The sequence below is a fragment of the Fringilla coelebs genome, assembly GCF_963513975.1.
Source record: "Fringilla coelebs genome assembly, chromosome: 1".
Classification (NCBI taxonomy): Eukaryota; Metazoa; Chordata; class Aves; order Passeriformes; family Fringillidae; genus Fringilla; species Fringilla coelebs.
Genome location: NC_140028.1, coordinates 131,937,897 through 131,949,613, shown reverse-complemented (window position 1 = coordinate 131,949,613; position 11,717 = coordinate 131,937,897). Strand labels below are relative to the sequence as shown.

Sequence of the window (11,717 nt, the reverse complement as noted above, 5' to 3'; positions counted from 1 at the left end):
TGACACTAATATCTTTTAAGCATAAGCTGTTTGACTGTAAAGGGTATTTACATATATAATCTATTTTTAGCTTGTATATTAATCTAAATAAATTTGAAATGAATAAATGAAGCTTTCTGTGAGAATTATGGATTTTTTGGGGTATTAAATTATATTTAGCATTTTGACAGGAGCAGACAAACAGACAAGCTCTAACAGTAGAATAACATAGACGTAATTTTTTTGCAAACAGGGTTATGGAATAAAGTGAAGAGTTTGTACACGTGCAAGAGAAGAAGGAAAAGATTAAACCTTTTTTAAGACCAAAAGCCAATGTTTGTTTTCAAAACATCAGGAAAAATCACCCTTATAAAGGATTACAGAGAAGGAAGAGAACAACTTTGAGGCATGAGTGCATGCAATGTAGAGAAACAAGTGACTTATTACAAATTGCTGTGGACTAACCTTACATATTCTGCTATTAAAATTGAGGAAAATACTCATAGACCATTTTCTATGCTTCTTGTGATGTGTTTTATCAAGAAGCTTTCATTAGATGGTTTCAGCAGATAAAGGTGATCCCCAGGAAGCTCATAAAAGGAAGTATCTCCACTCGTTAGTTCTCGCCAACCTAAAAAGATATTTGAAGTGTCAGAGAAATGTCAACTATTGTGATCATTTTGTATAACTATTTCAAAGCTAGAATTTAATAATTATTTTAAATCCCATATCAACTTTTTGGTTCATATATTTAAACTGCTCTGTTGATTTGAGAAGGAGGCAGACTCTAGAAAACTCTAATTAATTGAGTGTAATGCAACAAGAAAATGTGTAAGTATAAGAGGAAAACCATTTAAGCAAAGTACCTTTTGCATCATATATTTTATCATCAGACCCACAAAAATAGGTAATATCACAGGAGAAGGGGATATTCATTTCTGTCTTCTCAAATCTGTGAACATAAAAGTAGTCATAAAACATTCCATAAGATACGTATATTTGGAGTTTGCTTCCACACACAAAAAAGGTTTTTTGTTCTTCTCCAAAACTTAACAAATTTCAGGAGTTAGATTATACTGAACATCAGGAGAAGAAAATACTCTGGAAGTTTCTTAGCTCCTTACCCTACTGCAATTAGATATAAAATTGTAAAGAAAGACTGACCCAATAGTTAGGGGGAAAAAAGAGCTTCAACCTGCAATAAAAATTCTCACCTACAATAAATAATGATGTTACCTACTTATATACAAGTTCTAACATTTCAGCATCTTTCAGTGTCAGATTCCTAAAACCAAAAGGACACATCCAAAAGTGTCCTTGTTTTTGCCAGGGTAAGAAGCCTTAACCACTCAGCTACGTGAGCTGTCATGTAATGTGGGGACAGTTAGGTTGCTGTCTGGGTGCCCAGAACACAGGGATTGTTTTTTCTAGTTAGGTGAGAGGACCTTGGATCTGGAGGCTGAATGCAGTGTACCTGAAGCATGATGAGCTGAGGTTGTTAACCTCAGAAAGCAATAAAAGACATGAGAATGTTCTCTTTTAGTAGCTGCTAACTTTAGATCGTAGGTAGATCTGTAATTCTGCCATGACAGGTTCAGTACTGCAGTAACACTTGTGGTTGCTGCAGTACTCAGTGTTTCATCTAGGGCTTAAATACCAGAAAACAAATAGAAAAGCACACAAAGAAAAAAATATGTTTACTGTTTCTTATTCCTTTTATAACAGAAATAAGAACAAGTTACTAGGAAAGAAAAAAGAAAACTTAACATGATCAGACAGAAGTAAAAATGTAAACTACAAATGCAGAAGTAATACAAAGCTGTAAAACTTACGAACATGTCTGAAAAAGTTTAGCATCTTCTTTGAAAGTAAGCGCTGTCTCTCTCCAAACATTTTCATCATGTGGAAGCTCAAAATTTCCTCCTAGAATCTCCATAATTGCAAGAAGGTCGTTGTGTCCATCAGGTAGGACTATGCTTTTGACAGCAAGATATGCTGCAGACTGTCAGTACCAAGCAAAACAGATCAGATGTTGTATATAATATACTTTGAGTAACCTTTTTATTAAAATTATTTTAGTAAAAAGTACAATAATTTTCCATGTCCAGAATATGATGGCTGATTCATTTCACATTCACAGAGAACACTTCAAGGAAAGGGTTAGTAGTCTGTGCTTACTAGAATTACAAACTATGAGTGAGCCAAGTATCTGTACTTCTGAAATTTATACAGACAAATAACTGTTAATATTATTTTGTTCAAGCTTGACTCTTACTATTGAAATACAACTAGTAAAATAATCTAAGAGAAAGAAAAACCTAGCACTGGACATAAACCTGGCTAATGTAGGACTGAAGAGACCAACTGATTATGGAAATTTTTGGGAATAACAATTGCTTCCATGAATCACTAGCTCATACTCAGGACTGCTAAGCCTTAGAAACTGAAGAACAGAAATAGCAAATGCTGACTTAGGACAGGACTGGAAAAATGCCACTTCACTACTGTTTTTTCTGAGAAAGACTAGCAGAACAAGCAGAACCTCAGAAAAACACTGATTAAAATCCTACAAAGAATGAGGAGAGAGAAAAAAAATTGGACAAATGTATTGAGAGCTGATGCAGCAGATTTATGAAGGACTTGGTAAAGACAGTCACTTCACACATTACACAGTAAGGAGGACCACTTAGAATTTTGGTTTGATTATTTTTGAGTGTTAAGCTAATGGCCAAACTAAATAACAGAATATTCAAAAAAGTTTCGTTTAAGGATTAGTTAGTTTAAGCATTAATTAGTTCCAGCATTAGTTTAAGGAGATTGTTCCCCTGAAGGCTAAGTTAGCAGCAGTGAATATTATGTATTCTGCATCAACTTCAGAATACTTTTCACTTCACAAACTCTGAAGAAACGTTGATTTGTTTTTTTTATTAAAACTACTCTGCATATCATACTGTAAAATATTATTCTTACTCTTAGTTGCTAATTTATGGTTCTATTTCATAATGTTAATGATTCTGTAGCTTACATTTGGGGCATGTGCTGCTGACATGAAAAGATGGACTGGCTCCAGTCCGTACTTTTCTTTCAGATGAAGTGCAACAGCAAAACTCATGTAAGTTCCAAAACTGCAGCAAAACAAAAAATTAAAGCAAAGTAAGTAAAAACATACATAAAACCTGAAAAATATAAACATAATTTTCATTTCAGAGCTAACTGGCTATCTTGAACAATTTCTGAAACAGTATATGACATGCAGATCATAATTATATTAGTTTATGACATGAAGTATATTCCTACACAGTCTTATTTTGCAAATAAGACCTTTTCATATTCTCTTTCTTTTAATAGTCTCCTTAATTTTCAATAAGAACAGTTATTTTGTATACTTGGGACACAACAATCTTTAAAATCTGTGTTTCATGAATGGTTCACCCCCTGCATTCATATAGATCAAGCACTGGCACAAATATTAACAACAAATGCAGTTATAATTGATTAGAAACACATGCTCAGATGTTGCACCTGAAGGTATAAATAAATAACCAGAATCTTCGAGAGCAACTGCATGTTTTAGGATGACGTGACAGACGATCCTTGCAGAAGCATATTTTTCCTAAAGGTTTTCAAATAAGAACAAGTATTTCTCTACTCCTAGAGCTCAGCAATAGAAGCTCCTTCACCAAGGTATCTAAAAATGTATATATTTTTACCTGTGACCAAAAAATGCAAATGGCTTTTCTCTCAGTTCTTTTAACAAAACGCTTGTAATTTCATTAACTACACTTGTCATGTCTTTTGCAAAAGGCTCTTCAAGACGAGTTTCTCTTCCAGGAAGCCTTATACAGAACACTGCAGAGGAGGTGACAGAAGGGAGGGAAAAGAATTATAGTTATTTCAAATAGATACAGTAAAATAATTTTAATTAAGTTTTTAAATTATTCTGCAGAATATACATACTATTTTAATTAATCCTTCTTACAGCTGATCCTATGCACTTGCTTGCTATTGCTGCTACTGTGATTTAATCCTGCAAGAGATCAGGTTTCCACCCTTCCTTTAGTCTCAAATGCTGCCCCTCCAGCTGATCTGATGAATAAATGCCCCGGGTCAGAATCCACAAGATCCTGATTTCAGGTGAGATTTGAAAGCAACTTTATTGTCCTAAGTTCTAATAACAACCACAAATTCATTAATTTCAGTAGTAGTAAGTTTGAGGGTTGCATAAAATATATCCTTTCAAGGATATATTTTACAAAGTGAAACTATATCAGAATTGTACAATCCCCGTTTTCTTCTTTGTCAGCTCTTCAGCACTGCACATTGGAAAATGGGGAATCATAGCGCAAATTGGTGGATATTTGTATTTATAGTTACATTTATAGTTATTTATATTTTAGAGAAGGAAATTTACATGCCTTGACTATTTTCCTTTCAAAATTGAGGATTTTCCTCTCACTGTTTAGTGAAAGTAAGGAATGAATAGATCAGAGGAAAAAAGTTGATTTTTTTCAAATCTCCTTGACATCATTCATACTGCTAGTTATGTAGAAGTAAAGGGTCAGATGCAGACTCTTCTAGAAGAGACAGACTAAACCACAACCTAATACCATAAATACCAGTACAGAAAAGTTTGCATCTTCTATACTTTCTGCAGAAACCATCCCGTAAAGAACATGCTGTGCCCTGACTTTATTCATCTGCATCTGCAGTTGGCCCTAGGCCATTTCCTTAGTAACTTTCTTGGAAGTAGTTCCAGTGGACAAAATTTTTTTTCTTTCTTCTTTTTTGTTTTTTCCCCTTATTTCAAGGAAAATTCAGCGTGCAGCTGCTTACCAGAAAGTATACTTGCATTTAGAGGACTGGTAAAACTGCAATGGCAATACTAATGAATATGAAATTATTTTTTTCCTTGTGGAAGATTTGGAAAATGGCCTTGGTTCCTCTTCAAATAGGTCAAGCAATGGAGCTTTTTAGTGCTGATATATCTTGTGAGCAATGAGAATTACATCCTAGTGTAACTAAACATCATTTCACTGTTACAAAATTCATAGATTAAATTTCAGTTTTGATACAAGAAGTACGAATACTGGATAAGAGATACTCTGCAGCCTCTCAAAATTAAAAATAGTTCTCGTATCTTCACTGTTAACCTTGCTGAAGACTGGCTTATCAACAATATTCAGCGCAATTCTTTTCCTGAATCATACCAGTAGTTTCTGAAGCAGTCAAGTATACTATATTCTTGTGAAATGTAGTTTGGAGGATATAATTTTTTTACCCAACCAAATATAACTTGATTCAAGGTGGTACAGAAAATGTACCCTAGTGCAAATGCTAGTTCCTAATGAATGCTAGTTCCTTCCTTTCTGGAGAAGATATATTAGATAAAGATTGTGGTGCTTTCAAGACTATTATATTCAATTTAAAAGATGTGGCTAATGTGTATTTCAGAATTGCTTAACTTCTACTGCAGCTACAAAATTACTAACCTTCAATTGAGTCGTTGAAGAGTCTACCCCATGGAGCAAGTTGTGAAGTTCCACTTCCAGCCCATGGAAAGCAAATCAGTCTACAAACAGCATCTGGCTTTTTTTTTACACAAGCGACCAGCTTTTCCATTTCTTAAAAAAAACAAAACAAAAACAACCAAAAAAACCCACCATCATTCTAGAACAAGACTCTTCAGATATAGGAAAATTAGAGTAAATTAAGTCTAAATTGAAACAACAGGGTGCAATAGTCTCTGCCATCAAAACTGCTTGTGTTACAACTATCTGCTAGATATGAGATCATCTTCCTGCAACACTGTGAAACAGTTCTGCTTTTATAAATGATGGTAGAATAGCATTGGGCAAGACCCTTAGTTAATATTTCCTCAGTCACTGACCACAACAAACATTACAAGCAGCAAAATAAATTGTTAAGGGATTTAAGGAAGACCATTTAAAACCATAGGCTTTTAGGATATACAGAAAAATAAAAGGTCCATCTGAAGAACCTAGAAAACATAAGGACCACCTAGTTCAATGTTCTCTCTATCACAGTGATAAAATAGATGTCAAAGCCACAGTAGGATGTAGTTTCTTTATATATATAAAACATCTATGAATTACTCTTTCATGTATTTTTCCAGCCTCCTCTTGAACAGTTGGCATCCATGACATCCTCTTGCAATGAGTTGCACAGCTCCACTATCTGATGCATGAAGAATGAATCCCTTTTTTGGTTTTAGTGGCTCAGAGAGTAACCTAAGTCAAAGCTGTAACTGAGATGCAGAGTTGTCACCAGCTGTGTCTGATCATGGTGCTGATGAGACAATCTGTCCCTTCCCAGTTCTTGGAGCATAATGCTCTACCCCAATCTTTTACTCAGCACTAGCAACTACATAGCTATGTAGTAAGAGCACATTGTTTCTCAAGCTGTAAACTAATCCTGTAGTTTTCACCTACATCAGTCTCACCATCCCCCTGTTGAAAATGAAAGGAGCCTTTTATGATCTTTCATCCAGCTAGACAGGTGCAGGCTGATATTACATATACAGCCCCAAAGTTTGGATGCAAATATACATCTGTGCTAACCTAATAGAGTAATTTGCCTTTAAGGATTATTTTACAACTCTCCCTGAAACAAAGAACCTGCAGAGTCTGTCTTACTGGTTTGAAAGATACATTCAGACAATCTATTTTTCATTCACAAAAAGAAAAGGCCACAAACAAGAAAGAACTATTACATTAATACATAATCTTCTTTGGAGTACAGTTGAATCTCAATTTATTTGAAATCTAAGCATATCTGGTAAGGGAAATGTCTTTTTTCTCATCTTTTTACAAGACAAGACAGCAATTTTAAAAAAATTATTATTATTTCTAAATTGTCTTTATATTTTCATCTACTTCCACCTACTCGCCTTATACTTGAGCTCTAACTTTGACCCTATTATAACAAAGAGAGGATACATAAGAATTTTTCTGCAAAATCAAGATTTTCCTAGCTTGTAAGCTTTTCAAGAGAAACAAGCTTTTATTGTATTCCCTATAAATTTAAAGCTAGATGCGTGCTCTGATGAATTAATGGCAGAAAAATCTACTTTGGAGCGTTCACAATCAAAAACAATGTTTCTTGAACTATCAGCAAAGAAATGGCTCACACAGTAAAAAAAAAAAAACACTGGATTTTAAGAAAGTATTTCCTGTCATTTTTCTCTTCACATTTAGAATAAGCAGAAAATAAAATTCTAGTCTGATAGAGAGCTGTATAAAAGACGGAAAGAGCCATCATTTAAATCACAGAACAACTTAGGCTGAAGGGGACTTCTAGAGATCATATAGTTCAAATCTTCTCTCGTTAGGTGTTGAGTATCTCCAAGGATGGAGACTCTACAATCTCCCTTGGTAACCATGTTCCAGTGTTCAATCATGGCTCATAGTGAGGATACTTTCCTATCTATGTGCTTGTTGTCCCTTGTATCCACAAGCCTTCTGTCTTTTTCCTGAGTACAGCCAAGAAGAGCCGGGCTCTGCCCACCCTTCTATTAGGCAGGTGAAGACATCTTCATTTGGCACTCCCCTCCTAAGACAAAACCAATTATCTCAGACTCTCCTGTACACCACCCACTCCAGTCACAATCACAGGGAAATGTGCCACACTCACTTCAGTATTTCGATATCCTTGTAATACAACAGAATTAAAAATTGACCCAGATGTGGTCCATTACCAAAGAAATTCTGGATGACTTTTCAAACATGTTTTTGAGACAGGCTTTCAGGGCATGATGAACTTTTTACATGAGCTTTATTTATTGTCATGGCACCATCTTATAGGAGGGGGACAAGTATTAATTGAAAAGCACAACACAAGTGACAACAAAACTGCTTTCACACTGACCAGCTGCTAGGACAAGTGGACCAACAGCCCCACCCTGCAGATTCTGGAAGCCAGGGAAAAAACAACCCTTTCCCAGGTGGCAAGTAGATCCAAGTTCACTCATAAAATTTAGATTTAAGGTAGTCTATTCACCTCCCAGCAATAAGCACAGAAGTGGAATAGTGAGCCTGGGATTCAAATGATCAACTTCATGGTAGGTATGGAGTCTGTTATCAAAGCTGCTGGATTGCTTACAGCTAGGCATGTATCTGAGACACCTGGCTGGGTATTGACCACTTGGTATCTGCAATCCTGTAATAACAAAGCTGTCAGGCTGTAGGACAGTTAGGCAGTGTAATCCTCTACTGATTTTATCTTCACAAGAGAAACACAGTATGTATAACTGATAGATACCAATGTCTCTGTTCTAAAAATTGTAACACAGTTGCAATTTTATTTCTGCATCTGTATCAGTACCTTACATATTACTGGATCATACACATTTGGCTACATTCATTATTCAAATAATCCTTTAAAAAATTTAAAAATATGTTTTTCAGGGTAAGTATTTAAACTTTCTGGAAAATTACAGGTTTATGAAAAGAGGTGTCCAGTTAGAGAAAAAACACATCTGTTACATGCACTGTAATATTTATTACATGTTTTTGAGGTTTGTGGATTTATATCCCTAAAAGCTTTTTTACTCAGCAAAAGCAGTGGTGTGATCTTCCATTTAAGAGACAGCAAAATGCATAAACCACAGGGAAAAAAAAAAAAGTGGGAAGCCATATCTCAGTAGCTCCTGAGTTCAGAAAAATAGTAATGTTTGCTTCTTGAAAAATAAAGACTTCAGAAAATCCTTTGTCTTTATACCTAGATGCTATAAATTAATGGTGAAAAAAGTATGGAGCATATCCATCTTATTAGTCATATTGTTCCGAATAACATATCTCTCAAGGCTACATTTTTAGCACACTATATTTGAAACTGGTTAATGTCATTGCTAACATCTAAAAGCTGCTGATGAAAAAAACTTTGTGTCATTACCAACTGAAATCATGTCCTCCAGAAAGCTGTGTTCTCATCCCTTTACTTCTTCTTGACAAAAAATCTAGGACATTATTACAGAGAAACTTATTTGTGGAACACTTGCATCTGATAAACTCAAAGCATCACAAATGCAAACTTATTGAAATAAATATTAAAGTCACACAACACGCATTCTCAACATGGACTTTACTACTTGGACCTTCCAGGGCGTTGAAACTGCCAAATATACAGACCATATGGATGTTTCAAAAACAAGGAGCAGCATAATCTCCCCTCCTTTTCTACTACTACTGCTGCCATCCTAGTTCTGGGACTACCACCTAGCCTTTGCTCAGATGTTTGAGGAAATCATTCAATTGAGAGGAAGAGCTCTAAAGCAGTCCATAGAGTTGAATTGTGAAAGGTAAGAGAGACAAAACTGGAGAGAAAGGCAGGTGCACAGGGATGGCGCTAGGTAAGTAGCTCAACAATCAAGAGGAAAGACATCAATGTGGAAAGATAATTACCATCTCAAGGGAAAAAAATGAATTGGGAGATTGCAGCCTCCTGTTTAGTACCTGTATTGATAATCTGGATGAGGGGATTGAGTGCACCCTCGGTAAATTCTCAGACAACACCAAGCTGAGTGGGAGGTTGATGTGCTGGACGTCAGAAAGGCTCTGCAGAGGGATCTGGACTGGGTGGATCAATGGCCCAAGGCTAATGGTAGGAGATTCAAGAAGACCAAATGCTGAGTCTTGCTCTTGGGTCAAAAACAGCCCCATGCAGCACTATAGGCTTCAGGAGGAGATCAGTATATAAAGTGAAGGGAATAAGGTGGAATGGGGGGATGTTTTAAGTGATGGGTGTTTGTCTTCCCAAGCAGATGTTACACGTGACAGAGCTCTACCTTCCTTGGGATGGCTGAACACCTGACCATGGGAAATAACAAATTAATTCCTTGTTTTGATTTGCTTTTCTGTGCAGCTTTTGCTTTCCCTACCCACAAGATTTCTAACTTTTACTCATCTGACCTCTTCCCTGATCCCACTGGTAGGTGAGTGAGTGAACGGTTGTTGCATGGGGCTTGGTTGCTGGATGGAGTTAAACCACAACAGTAGGTAATAGGAAGCCATTTTGGCAGCAAAGACAGAGTGTAACAAAAACAAACAGAAGGTGCCACTGCTGCAGATGCAAAGAGGAAAGAAGTCACACAATCACTAGTTTGGAAGAGACCTTCAAGATCATTGAGTCCAACCCAGCCCTAACATCTTAACTAAACCATGGCTCCAAGTGCCACATCCAGTCTTTTTTAAAGCACATCAAGAGATGATGACTCCACCACCTCCCCAGACAAACCATTCCAATACTTTATCACCCTTTCTATATAAAACTTTTTCTTAATATCCAACCTGTATTTCCCTTGGTGCAGCTTAAGACTGCATCCTGTGGCTCTGTCAGGTGTTGCCTGGAGAAAGAGACTGACCCTCACCTGACCACAACCACCTTTCAGGAAGTTGTGGAGAGTGACAATGCCACCTCTGAGTCTCCTCTTCTCCAGGCTAAACAACCCCAGCTCCCTCAGTCGTTCCTTGTAGGACTTTGTGTACTACACTGGGCCTCACATGCCCTCCCAGTACCTGTGGTGCTTCACCATGGGGTGAAATGTTTGCTCCAGCATGTGAAAACTGCTCCAAATGCCACCCAATCACTCTGGCTACTGCTTACTCTTACTCCTGTGGAGCGGCAAGTCACATCCCACAAGCATTTATCCCACATAAAATTTTAACAGGTGGCACGGAAACCCATCAGCCCAGACCTGCTCCACAGAAACACCCTTGCAGATTCCTGTGCTACTGCCCACCCACAAAGCAGTTGGGGCACTTACCATGGGCAAGGAGTCTCCCGGGCCAGCCAGGGCTTGCACCTGGTCTCAGTCCGGCCAAGGACACCCCAGGAGTTAAAGGCACAGCAGGTGAGGGACAGCAGCTGTGAAGAGCCCCTGCCTCTAGTGCAGCCCCAGGTGCGCTTTCTCCCCATGTCACAGACACTGAGTTCTAAGGATCACTGAAGTCCAACTCCTGACCCTACGCAGGACATCCCAAGAATCACACCACGTGCCTGAGAGCATCTTCCAAATACTTCTTGAATTCTAGCAGGCTTGGTGCCATGAGCAGGTTTCTGGGCAACCTGCTCCAGCGCCCAACCACTCCCTGGGTAAAAACCTTTTCCTAATATCCAGCCTAAACCTCTCCTGACACAAGCTCAGGCCATTCCCTTGTTTCCTGTCACTGTGCACCCCAGAGATCAGTGTCTGCCCCTCTGCTTCCCCTCACGATTAAGTTGTAACTGCAGTGAGGTCTCCCCTCAGTCTCCCCCAGGCTGAACTGACCAAGTGATCTCTGCTGCTCCCCATGTGGCTTCCCCTCTAGACCTTGACTATTTTCGTAGCCCTCCTTTGGAAGCTCTCTAATAGTTTAATGCCTTTTTTGTATTGTAGCACCCAGAACTGCCCCCAGCATCGAGGTGAGGCAGAGAGGAGCGGGACAATGCCCTCTCCTGCCCGACTGGCGATGCTGGGCCTGATGCCCCCCAGGACACGGCGGGCCCTCCTGCCTGCCAGGGCACCGCTGATTTATATCCAACTTTCCATCAACCAGGAACTCCAGGTGGATGGAAAGGAGGTCTCCAGCCTCTCGTTCCCCAGTCTGTACGTACGTCCAGAATTACCCTCTCTCAGGCGCAGACCGGCACTTGCCCTTATAAAACTTCACACAGTGGCGACTGCCCAGCCCTCCGATTAGCCCAGGTCTCTCTGCGGAGCCCGTCTGCCCCTCGAGGGAGTC

General features: G+C 38.3%; 1 protein-coding gene across 1 annotated transcript; it reads right to left on the bottom strand.

The window, feature by feature from the left end:
• Positions 1 to 479: 479 nt before the first annotated feature.
• OLAH (oleoyl-ACP hydrolase) lies at positions 480 to 11,617 on the bottom strand (the record flags this gene model as incomplete). Its single annotated transcript, XM_084212649.1, has 7 exons — positions 11,590 to 11,617; positions 5,469 to 5,600; positions 3,690 to 3,828; positions 3,005 to 3,104; positions 1,812 to 1,981; positions 846 to 931; positions 480 to 610 (listed from the first exon to the last, which is right to left on the bottom strand). The coding sequence occupies exons 2-7, from the start codon at positions 5,596 to 5,598 to the stop codon at positions 480 to 482; spliced, it is 756 nt and encodes a 251-aa protein (XP_084068775.1). The 5' UTR covers positions 5,599 to 5,600; positions 11,590 to 11,617.
• Positions 11,618 to 11,717: the final 100 nt, after the last annotated feature.